The sequence below is a fragment of the Squalius cephalus genome, assembly GCF_949319135.1.
Source record: "Squalius cephalus genome assembly, chromosome: 6".
Lineage (NCBI taxonomy): Eukaryota > Metazoa > Chordata > Actinopteri > Cypriniformes > Leuciscidae > Squalius > Squalius cephalus.
In genome coordinates this window covers 14,204,750-14,218,045 of record NC_137127.1, presented here as the reverse complement: position 1 = coordinate 14,218,045, position 13,296 = coordinate 14,204,750, and the positions used below count along the sequence as shown (strand labels likewise).

Genomic DNA, 13,296 nt, shown 5'->3' with positions numbered 1-13,296 from the left:
AACAACAACAAACTTCATTTATGGTTTACCTATCATAACTTTATTTAAGAACAACATACAGTAATGGGAAGTCACTAGTTAGATGTGATATTGTAAATGTGTGTGTGGATACTGACCTGGCTATGCACAGTGTTAAGCTGGTTGTTGAAGGTCATGGTGAGATTGGTGGAGGTGCTGGGAGCTACATGTGTTATAAAGGGCGTCTTGCTCTGATTGACTGTGTCGTACATGTTCACCCGACGCTTGCAAATCTCCATGTTCTGGAAGCAGGATTTGACGCTGCAGAAACGAAAAGGACGTAGTCAGCGATCTAAACACAATAACATATTTGATAAAACTTCATAACCTTTACAACCCCCCACCCCCCAAAAGTTTCCTGTTGGTGTAGTTGAACTGACTGTGTGCTGTGTGGGAAGTCCAGCAAGTGTGTCATTGTGACAAAGGGGTGGTTGAGTGTCTCTATGGGCGTTATTCTCTTGTCTGCGTCGATGGTCAGCATCTTGGTCAGCAGGTCAATAAACTCCCTCCTGTCTGCCTTCTCCGCCAACATGTCACTGCCTTCCAAGTCTGTGGTCATATTCACCTGCACACAGCGAAAGAGAAAAAAATGAGAGTTAGAAATGAGACATACACATTGACTGACATACAAAGACCAACAAGTACATTAGGGATCCTCAAACATGGTTATTGTTTTATATTATATTTATTATATATAAATATATAATATTCTGAACTCCCCCCAAAAAATCCATTGAATTTCACACTCAATAACAATCACAATGTTCTGCCTCTTGCTTGTTCATTTAAGTGCACTCCACTTTAATTCAACACATTTTATAATTACCACAGCATAGAAAATGCAGGAAAAATGTTTAATGCTCTAATGCTTTAATGCAAAATTACAAAAGTTGCTTATCTAAGTAATATTTGTAATTGCACCGGACAGTGCTAATCCATGAATAAAGGAAGTAGAGAAAATTAGCAACCATATTTGCTGAATAAATCAGGCCTAGTGTGTTCAACGCAAGCCTGGGTGTCCTCAAATGATGAAATCTTTCAGCTGTGTCTTCTGATCCAGCTTACATCTTACAGCTTTTGTAAATAATGCATGTGAGTGTTTGTGTGGAAATAATTCCCACATCCCGCAGTGCTTGACGTGTACGACTCTATTAATATACACAGGTCTGTCAGTCAAAAAGTGTGAGCGTTTCTCAGAGGGCAGCAATAACCTTTCTGAAATTCCCCAATGTTTGCCCTCAAATTTACAGCTATTTACAGATCCTCTTCGGGCCAGATATTGCCGTCTGAAGATGTAAACATAAAAAATAAACAAATCCGGAAAAAATTCTATAATATTATATATATGTAATTCAATATAATAGTATTAAAATGATAAATAATAATAAAATATAATATAAAACAATTTAATCTATACATACAAGGCATATACAAAGAAGAAAATACGAATAAAGAGGACATTTTAAAGGAGAACTCCGGTCAATTTTAACATTGAGCTCATTTTTTTGTAAATTTGGAGTGCTGTCAGTACAGAGAACAACGACACAAATCGGTGTTGCCTACACCGTGTTATCCTCTTTTTAAAATTTGCACCCTGTTGACTTCAATAGGGCAAGTTTTAAACCTGCTTTTAGCCTCTTAACATCCTTGATGTGTCATTACAATTGCCCAGCCATGTGAGTGATTCCTTCAGAGTGAACACGGTGAATCTGACTGCAGTAGATGTGAAAGATATGAATAAAAGTGATGTTAATTCAGCCAGCGCACATACCTGTAATTACTTCCTGTTTTCGGTTGAAGTCCACAGTAATCGATTGTCGAGTTCACGCGCATAGGTTTAGTTACCTATGATCACACGCGTGAACTCGACAATCGATTACTGTGGACTACTGTGGACGCTGGCTGAATTAACATCACTTTTATTCATATCTTTCACATCTACTGCAGTCAGATTCACCGTGTTCACTCTGAAGGAATCACTCACATGACCTGTGCACTTGTAATGACACATCAAGGATGTTAAGAGGCTAAAAGCAGGTTTAAAACTTGCCCCATTGAAATCAACAGGGTGCAAATTTTAAAAAGAGGATAACACGGTGTAGGCAACACCGATTTTTGTCGTTGTTCTCTGTACTGACAGCACTCCAAATTTACAAAAAAGTTGAAATCTGTAAATCAACCCGTGGGACATAAAAGTGCCTGTATTTGAAGAAACACATTTTTATTGTTTGATAGTGGTGTTTTGCCAGAGGTGAAAAGCAGTGCAGCAGAGCTTTTTTTATTTTGGGACTCCCTGTCAGAGATGGCTAACGCATTTTTCATACCGCCATGCTGTTTATCCGTGGTCTATCCACCCCGAGCTATCAGATAAACCGCCAGTCACCAGTGCAAATCAGAGTCCTCTTTTATGCATGCTATTTTAGTCCTGCTCTGTCTCTCTCTCTCTGTTTCCATCACCCTGCTACATGATAAAGAAATAATCTTTGACACGAGAGGAAAAATAATCATTCAGGACGCAGAATATGAACCGCAAGCGAGGGGAGTGCCTGCATAGCAGCCGTGCACAAATCTTGCAGAAACAGTTACGCACGCACATTTAGTGAACTGTCTCTTGAAGATGATGAAACCGAGAACAATCATTCTTCTTGCTCTCCATTTCACATCTGACTGTCATATTTAAATCGGTTGAAATCACAAGTGCCGTATTCACTGAGTGCAACAATTTGAAGACAGGTGCATATCATGGAGACAGCAGTGCAGATGTTCCTCATTCAAACTGGCAGAGCTGCAACAGCGGAAACTGAGCACGCACACGCGCACACACGCACACACACAGTTTGGTTGTTCTAAAATCATATTCTAGGTTACAAAGATGTGTTTAGCCTCTAAACTGTCAACTGTTGCATTAAGGTGGCTTATTTAAATAAAGACTTTATTTAATTTTTTTTGTTTGCATTTTGTATCATATATTTGTATAATTATTATTATCTAATATATACTATATAATAATAATAATTTATAAATAATCTATTATTATTATTCATTTGTTCATTTGATTTCAAGTAGTGTTTTATTTTATTATGATTTCTAAGCAATAAACAATAAAAATGTCATTTTATGTTTTATTTTATTATGATTTCTTATTAAAGAAATACATTTATTTATGTATTTAATATATAAATACAATTTAATAAACAAATCAATTATTTTTCTTAATAATAATTCATTTTATTATTATAATCTGCATTATTACTATTATTATTATTCCTTTGTTTGTTTATCATCGTACAGTGTTCACATTTTTTTGTTGTATTATCATTATTAGAGTTTGTTTGAGTAGGTCTAATACCTTAATTGAAAATATACATTTCCCATCCTTTTATGTTAATGAGGTTTTACAACAGCACAGAGATATGAAAATTGAAACAACATTTCTTGAAATGTTGTTGACTGTACGGCAGTGCACAAGCCCACTGCAGGACACTGGACTACAGAGCAAGTCCGTACTTAGACCATAGCACCAGAGGACCTGACCTGAAAATGAGTCTCTGATGTAATTCTTGTAAAACAAGGTTTCTGTACAAGACATGAGCATGGATACATTACAGATTAAGCGTATCCAAGCATAAGCATATTTCCATGAATTCATCTGAATTTGCAGTAAATTAGATCAGCCATTTTTATCTGATGAAGCGGGATGGAGTCGGTTCTTATGGGAAAATCCAAATTGAGGTTTGCGTCATTGTTGGCCTGGACCGTTCAGACATCTGACGACAGGCCGGTGATGAAGCGTGCTGATTTCAATAACTTGCAGAAAGCAAAAGGTCATAAGTCATGTGTCTTATCAATGAATAGCTCCCAGGGGTATAAGGTTCCCATGCACCATTGTGCTTTTGAGTCATGTCCTCAGTTACATAACATCAATGTTTTCTGCGTAACAGAGGTGTGAGTATTCCTGGAAACTCTCCACACAGAGTCTGAGATGTTTTTGAAGGTGAGGGAGGTTATTATTAGCCATGAGCCAGATTTCTGCTTCTGTTTTATGGTATGAACAAAAGTACTACGAAACTCCTACCTGTGCCATATCGTCCAGGCAGTTGAAGATGTACTTGCGAGCCTCTTTAGATTTGATCCCCGTCTCTGTCTCATGGTCCTCAGGTGTCTGGAAGCACAAAAAGGAATGGCCTCCACTTAAAAAAAACACTGTAGAAGCACTTTCAACATCAGAAATAACCCCATTACTCTATCCAAAATGATCTTTTTACTCACCCTCTTGTCGTTCCAAAACTTTTATGACTTTCTTTCTACGGTGGAGCGCAAAAGAAGATATTGAAGAATTTTGTCCATACAAAGGAAGTCAATTGTAACCGAAACAACATGGGGTAGTCGTGGCCTAACGGTTGGGGCAGTCGTGGCCTAACGGTTAGGCCAGTCGTGGTTTGGGGCAGTCATGGCCTAATGGTTAGAGAATCACACTGGTAACCCAGTTGCGGGTTTGAGTCTCAATACCGGCAGGAAATGACTGAGCTTGGATGTGTTAAATGCAGAGAACAAATTCTGAGTATGGGTTACCATACTTGGCCTTCACATGTCACATTCACTTTTACTTTCATTCGTCAAAATACCTTATTTTATGTTCTGCAGAAGGCACAAAGTCATACAGGTTTGGAACAACATGAGGGTGAGTACATTTAAATTTTTGGGTGGACTGTCCCAGTAAAGATACGGAGGAACATCATGAAACACTTGAAAGAAAATAGGTAAAGTAAACATGTGACTTACAACATGGATAGAGATTTTGGAATTGGAATTTTAAATGAAACTCACAGCAAAGAAAAATCACAAATTAAATCTCTTTCATATCTCATTTGTTTCTCCTAGACACTAATGGAGAGCTGAAGTTGTCTGGTTCTTTTCATTTTCTCCTGAAAAGAGTCAAATTTGAGAGATCTCAACAAAGTGTTAAATTGTGCTCAGATTTGCAACGAAACATACCTGAGAACTCCATTAAGATTCCTGAACTATGAAAGATAAAACCTTATCTCTGGGAAGTACTTGACACTGAGTTAAGTATTTCTACAGTCCAAGACACAAGCACTGAGGGCCAAAAAGTTTAAGGAGGTATTGACTACACAGGAGGAGTTTTTCTAGTTTTATTGGATCCATATCATATATATGAAGGGTTAGGAATGCAACTTGTTCAGTAATATCAATGTTTTCCCATGTGAAGCTTTGAAAAGTTCACTTAAAGTTAATCTAAAGAGAAAACTATCGACTATGGGCAACCAGCCCATAAGCCCAGTAAGGATGGGGAATGTGGAGGGAAACAGAGCATAAGGGGAAGGAGGAATGAAAGAGGGAAGAACGAGAACGGGGCGTTAAGCAGGATTTATCCCATGTTGCTCTGGTTGCCAAGTCGTCTCACACAAAACTCATTTAGCTCACATTAGCCCCTTGGTCGGTTTACAGGGTGTAGTGGATGCCTCAGTTTAGAGAGTGAGGGAATGAAAGTGAAAAACATTGTTGCTGTATATTATATGCAAACCAAGTGAGAAAGAATAAGGAAGTGTGAAAGCGAAACAAGGTGAGGGAGTTTACCTTAAGTCTCCATAGAGGATAGGTGGAGTCGGGGTCTCTGTTGAAAAACCTGGTTGTTTTCGTCCCTGCACTTAACAGATACTCTGCTGGCAAGCCCTGTGTTTGAGAGATGTACCGGATCTGGTGGAAGACAAACACAGGCAATATGAGATTTACAGCTTATGTTACACATTTGATGCTGGATATTCAATGTTTTGATCCAGTTAAAGGGGAAGGAAAAGGGGATTTTCTAGCTCATTTTATATATGTAGACATATAGTATGATAATAACAAAGTTTCTCTCCAGTTTACTGAAACTAAGCTGCAAAAAAAAAGTTATAGTCAACTAAGTCGAAATTGACATTTTTACTATACATTTATTTCTTGCCCAATATAACGACTTTAGATTGTGGAAGTAAAATGGGTTGCAAACTATGTTTCATGACAACTTTTAAAGAAAATAGCTGAAAATAATAATAATAATATTATTACATAAAGAAATAAAAAAAATCATAAAAAGTATAGTAATTCTAATAAAACATAATGATAAAATAAATAAATATAAATAATAATTTGATCAAAAACAGAAGACCTGGAGCATGAAATCAAAGTCTTTAAAACTTCAGTGCATATAGAACTATTGAACATGTCTACAATTTTACGTTAAACATTTATTTGTATATTTATATTATATATTTTTGATTAATTGGTTGTATTCATTTTATTATCATCATCAAGCCTTTTCTTTAAAAGATTATTTATCTTGTTCATTTCTATTTTATTATTAATTGTATTAGATATTTGTTATAATAATATTTATTATTATTACTTTTTTCAGGCCTTTTCTAAGACACACAAGTCTTAAAGTACAGTAGCAAAAACAGTCTGTTTGATTGTAATGATTAGGGAGATGGTGGAAATGGTCATGAAAAATGAAATGATTCTGTTTTTGGTGCAAGAAACCTTGACTAACGCTCTAAGTGGACTTCTGGGAAATGCAACAGTGAGCTGCGTTAAAACAGACTGATGACATTTTGTCTGCTCGAAAACATATCAGTCACTTGGCTGCCACGCTGATGACACAACTTCAACATTCCAGCATTAGAAGCCGAATAAACAGCATCTGTGATGAATGCTGTCACCAAGAGACTGACTGACTTCCCCTGCCAAAACCTCTTTTTACAGGTCTACCCGGGTGGCACAATTACACAGAATGCCATTCACACACCTGAAAAGCGTAAATACAAGACCCTGGCAGCCGAAGAAATCCACAATAATAATCTCTTCCATGGCCCCTGCCAATCGGCTAATCTTGTGCCCTGAGAACGAGCTCATAGCTGCTCAAGAAACCTTGATCACTGTGTTTGGCTCATTTACCGTCTAATGAAATAAGACCATTCACTTTTTGAGGATTCCTGCATGTGATTTCAAGCATCATTATTAGAAATGCCACAAAGGTGCCGCAAAGGCTGAAAATAACTCTTCAAGCTTAGTTTTAGATGCGAATCAAAAGTAAACTGGGCAGCCGAGTTGTCCTTAACACAATACCTTAGAAATACTTTCCAAACACAAGACCTCATAAATGCACCAAATGAGGGCTGAACTCTGTAGTATAAAGAAATAGTGGGAGACAAATCTGCAAAGTCCTTTGCTGTGTTTAAGAGCTTGTTAAAGGCGTTTTTGGTTTGCTTAAAGCTAGAACATTGGCCCTGGGCTGTTCCATGAAGCCAGAATCATTTTTTTTCAAAAGAAAATGCCTCACTTTAGAGCTCGGGATCTGGGCTAATTGGGCAGTTTGTGGCATGTGTCCAGAACTATGGAGTGGCCAGAGAGAGATGAAAGTCAGTGAGAAGACACACAGACACACACACACACACTTCGACACAAACACACAGCACTTCAGGAGAGCTGAGACAGCAGGGGCCCAGCCAACAGTCAGATTTGTTTTCTCTTTCTTAAGCACAAACTGTAATTGAGGGATGTTTTTGCAGCCATTTTCTGAGAAAGGAGATGGCTCTCTCAGCAGGGCCACACATACACACAATCTCACACGCACAAAAAGCAAGACTCCTATGCTCCATCTCTCTAAATGAATATCATACAGGACGTGTCATTTCATAACTCAGATTTTCGAAGTCATTTTCCAATTGGAACACATCATTTCTTTATAGCGTATCATTACTGACTATTGAATTTCAAAACAGAAATAGCCAAGGATGGATTATAGCCTGGGCCATTGGGAATTTTTATCAAACAGTCATGAATGAACTTTTTCATACTAGTCGACTTCACTGTTGAAATAGATTGACTATAAAGGTGTTTACAGTAATTGGGAATGACTATGGTGAATATTCCTCACAACTGCCACTTCATTTCTTATATTTGCAATGTAATTTCTCATTATTTAGACATTAAATCTTGCAGTTATAATGACTTCAAACCTATATCAACTAGATTTTTAGCAGCTATTTAACAAAGATGGAATTTTGAGAGGCTAAAGTTGTCATTTGTGGGTTTTCCAGGTGTCTAGAAAAATTATGAACAAAATTCAAAGTTACAATTACAAGACATAAGATATATATTTTTAGAGATATACACTTCTGTTCAAACGTTTGGGTCAGCAGGATTCTTTAATGTTCTAGTCTCTTATGTTCACTAAGGCTGCATTTATTTGATTAAAAAAAGAAAAAACTAATATTGTGAAATATTGTTACATTTTAATATATTTTTAAATGCAATTTATTTCTGATATGGCAAAGCTGAATTTTCAGATTATTAATCTTTTGTAACACGATGAGTGTCTTTACTGTCACTTTTGATCAATTTAATGCATCCTTGCTATTTCGATAGTCCACTTTAGACATTCTACTAACTATAAGTAACTTTTCAACTACATGTCAACTAACTCTCATTAGAGTATTAGTAGAGTGTAGTAGACTGTCAGTAGACTGGTAGGTTATGGTTAGGTGTTAGGGTTCTGGTTAGGAGAACAAGTTGACTTGTAGTTGCCAAGTTACTTATAGTCAGTAGAATGTCTGTTGGGGGACCAACAAAATAAAGTGTTAGCAGATATTAAGCACAGTCTACTAATACTCTAATGACAGTTGACATGTAGTTGAAAAGTTACTTATAGTTAGTAGAATGTCTAAAGTGGACTATCGAAATAAAGCGTTACCAATAAAAAATAATAATAATAATTGGTGTGCAGGGCATCAAGAGAATTTCTCCATAGAGGCTGGTGCCCCAGGTGTCCCAAACCATCCTTGGTAACAGCCAAATGGGAAAAGCCAGGGTTGAGTACAACAAATACCCTAAAATGTACTAATGGTGGAAACTTATAGCTGAATTCCAGTGCATGTCTAAAACCTAGGCTATTCTGATGCAGTAAAGAATTAGATTTAAACAATGTCTTACCTGGTCATACTCAGATGCTCCGGGGTACAGCGGCCAGCCCAGAAACAGCTCAGCGATGACACAACCCAGGGACCACATGTCTATAGCCTCACAGAAGGGCAGACCCAGGATGATCTCTGGAGCTCTGCAGACACACAGAAGTGGAGGATGAACTTCAACAACAGAGTCACAGCAGAATAAGTACAATTTTAAAATTCTGAACAGGGTTAATATAGTTCACTGAAAAAATATTGCTTTAAATAAAATAAATGTAAAAAAAACAATAAACTTACTAAAACTTTTCCTAAAATGAAAATGGAAAAATAAAAACTGATAATTCAAAATATTAATCAAAAATACAATAGTATCTGAATGACACTGTTGCTTACTATATGTTATCCCAGTATACTGTACATTAAATGGCGACAGACAGACATAGATAGATAGATAGATATAGAAATTTCAAACAATCTATTTGAGTGTACATTTATGAAGCAATTATTGTCTTCCACCAGAGAGAGGGCCAGAGGGAAACTGATGTTTTTGGCCCAAAACTAGTTTATGTGCAACCTGTTCCATTGAGCCCAAAGTTGGCGTTCATTACACCGCAGCCGTAAGACCTCATTGTACTCATTTAAGTTGACCGAGTTGAGTAATAAAGACAAACACAGAATGCATTTTGTTGCCACGGACACAGCGGCATTACTCTGGGTGCTGCTTGTGAATTATGATTAAAAGGAGGTCCACTCTTTTGGATAGAGGGATTGAAGATAAATAAATGCCAGAGAGAGACTTATTTCAGCAAGTCTTGAAGGTGAATGCACGCACACGCACATGCACACACACACACACACACACACACACACGCACACACACACACACACAAAAATAATGGGCTGACGCCTCGTTTCAGAGCACAGTAATATTATTTGTAAAGGCAACACTGGACATTGGAAGAACAGTTCATACCCAAGCAGCGTTATCGTTCACTAAAATTAAAACTTAGATAAAAATACATTTAAAAATAAACTAATACAAGTGACAAAAAGTGTATACAATTACTAAAAGTTAAACTAAACTGAAAACTGAAAATATAACAATAAAAGCTTTTTTTTTTATTAAATTACCTTTTATTTGTATACATTAATAATAAAAAACACTAAAAATTGCACTACTACCAAGAGGAAAAACTCAAGACACAACTTGTGAAATCACAAGATCTCTTTATTATCTCTTATAGTGAGCAATGTGATTAAATAAAGATGCACAGATTTTAGGGATGCCTCAACATTAAAATGTTGTCTGACACAGGTAAGCTTTTATTATTTTGACGTTATGACTACTAACCAATACATGGCTGATATTAAAGTTTTGATATTTGATCTAAAAAAAATAAAAAAATTGAAATCAACTATTTTAAAGTGGATGTAGGCATCACACATAATGAGTAGTAAGAAAGACAAATATTTATTTTGAGATTAACTAAAGATTGCATTCAACAGTTATTAAATGATAGGTGTTTGTAGATATCAATGTGATTCACAGATGCCGGCAAACATAATATAAAGGAAAAATAGAGGAAATGAGCATGCATAGTTAATCAAATATTGAAATGAATATTATTCAAATTCAATTATCCATCCCTATAAGTCTGTAATCAAAAGTCAAAGGTTTCAATATGAACTCAAATGGTTCCAATCAAACTATGAATTCCACATTAATTCTGGTCCTTTACTTTTATATTTGGCCAACAATTTGTCATCTCATTTGTTTCTATTTCTATTTTCCTAGGGAAGTGCCGGAGGAGCACCCGAGACAAAACAGAAACAAAATACAACTCACGGGTGCCACAAGGGCAGGAAAAGACTCAAGTTTGGCAGTTAAATCTCCTATTGGCTCTCACGTAAGGTATGTGGCGCAGGACATCACCCTTCTGGAGTGATGTCATGCCACCCAAGCCTCGTGCATGCTGGTCTTCTCGATGTCATTCAAATAAGCCACAGCGCTACCAGCTGAAAGTATCTCTGTGACACCGAGGACGCATTACGGCCGCCACGTATGCAAATGCATATCCCACTTCAATCTTTTCTCTCCCTTCTTCCAATGCCATATGCAAAACAGACCAGCAGCTGCTGATGCAGGACTTTCAGCGGGTGTGATAAACACAAACACGCGCAGCACTAAATATCATCCTCATTCTCTTGCATATAAAACGTCTGCTTGTAATGCAAAAATCTGTGGTGGTGAGGAATTCACAACCCTGTTCCAGATCCGCACACATGGAAATATGAGATCCTATAGAAAGGCAGATGTGTTGCGGAGAGAGTGTTTGAGTTCATTTGTGGTACGTTTTGCATACCTAAAACCTGTCAGGTTGTGACCCTGCAGGTGTGCGTTTTATTTGCATGCGTATCATTGTGCAGCTTACATGTATGCATGGGGTGACAGTATGCACACAAGTGCAAACATCCGATCCCGGGGTTGATATTTGCATGGCAGGCCCGATGCACCCATGCGGTGTCATTTCTTGTACATAATGCCACTTAGGATAGTGCAAACAAGCACAGAAGCAAAATCTTTGCACCCATCAGAACCACTGCAGTGTGCAAATAATCACTGGGTCTCTTGCATTGGGGTAAATGATGTTGTGAATATGGGGTCAGGCAAAGGTTATCAGTTCCTTAATGAAGCATAAACACCACTCAAACCCACATTTACATGGTCACTCAGTTGCTATTTGAGGCTCTGACATTATTCTGCGTGGGCATGTCAAAAAGCATCGATCACAGCTGACCTTCAATATGGACCACCACTCATAACCACAGACGATGCCCTGCTTTTTTTCCAGGCCACAATTCTACATCTCCCAGTGCTATTATGCGTTGTACTTCTGTCACCGTTTAGGAAATTGTTATAATTAATGATTGTATTGTATATTGTATTGTATTACTATTTATAAAACGGTTATAATAACAACGCTCTTCAACCGTGACTTATTCACCATAAATCACACCATAAAGCACATGCAATACAATATTCAATAACATACAAATCAACTGTTCAACTGCTCGTTAACACAAGTATCTAATCAGCCAATCACATGGCAGCAACCCACTGCATTTTTGCATGTAGACATGATCAGGACGATCTGCTGAAGTTTGAGGAATGAGGAAGAAATGTGATTTAAGTGACTTTGATTGTGGAATGTTTGGTGGTGCCAGACGGATTGTTCTAGTATAAAGTATTTCAGAAACTGCTGATCTACTGGGATTTTCAAGCACAACCATTTCTAGGGTTTACAGAGAATGGTCTAGAAAATATCCAGTGAGCGGCGAAAAGGCCATTTTTTCAGAGGAAAATGGCCAGACTAGTTCAAGCTGATAGTAATGCAACAGTAAATTCAAAAAACTACTCGTTACAACCGAAGTCTGCAGGAGAGCTCTTCTAAACGCTCAACACGTCGAACCTCGAAGCAGATATGCAGAAGACACACCGTGTGCCACTCCTGTTAGCTAAGAACAGGAAACTGAGGCTACAATTCGCACTTTCTCGTCAAAATTGGACAATAGAAGATTGGAAAAACGTTGCCTGGTCTGATGAGTCTCAATTTCTGCTGCGACATTCAGATGATAGGGTCAGAATTTGGCGTAAACAACTTGAAAGAATGAATTCATCCTGCCGTGTATCCTGATCCTCTGGGTGCCCGCTGATTGGCTGCTCTCCCTCGGAATCAATTTTAATATTTATGTCCTGTCCTCACATCGCACTAAAGCAGAGGAGGCCAGAAGTTCCCGCCGTGCCATTTTAATAAACATTGTGTGAGGTGGGCTCACCGAGGGAAACACAGACATCTATCGCGCACCTGAGGCTGGAGGCGAGGGAAAGAGTGATGGAGCGAGGGGGCGGAAAGGGAAATACGATTCGGTGTGACAGAAAGAGAGGAACAGACAAAGAGTGAGAGAGAGAGCAAAAGGGAGGTAAACGACGGAGACAAAAACAAACAGTCCAGGCATGTAAGAACAAGAGAATGAGGGAGGCAGGGGGAGATGTTTAGATTTCCATCTCCACAGAGTCAGACTGTGGGGTCATCTCTCCACAGCGCTTCGACAACTTACTAAAACAACCTTGGAAATAGTCCTCCCTTTTATTGTGCTCGTATTGAGGGAGTGCTCTTTCATTTCAAGGCCCTGTGAACCTCTCCCTCTCCTTTCAAAATGCAGAGGAAATCGCTGACGAAGCTGTCACTCTCTCCACTCCCTTTCTTCCGTCATTAGCATTCCCAAGACAGAAAGTGTAGAATGAGGGAGA

The 13,296-nt window shown here is 37.9% G+C and overlaps 1 protein-coding gene across 2 annotated transcripts in view; it reads right to left on the bottom strand.

Moving 5' to 3' along the window:
- Positions 1-13,296, bottom strand: part of hipk2 (homeodomain interacting protein kinase 2) — a 93,920-nt gene that overhangs the window by 15,411 nt on the left and 65,213 nt on the right. For both annotated transcript variants that reach the window (XM_079873439.1, XM_079873440.1), the window contains exons 3-7: positions 9,010-9,133; positions 5,617-5,736; positions 4,094-4,180; positions 399-583; positions 117-279 (exon numbers count right to left, since the gene is read on the bottom strand). In XM_079873439.1, the coding sequence (XP_079729565.1) occupies positions 117-279; positions 399-583; positions 4,094-4,180; positions 5,617-5,736; positions 9,010-9,133 (679 nt within the window). The remainder of the gene's footprint in view (positions 1-116; positions 280-398; positions 584-4,093; positions 4,181-5,616; positions 5,737-9,009; positions 9,134-13,296) is intronic.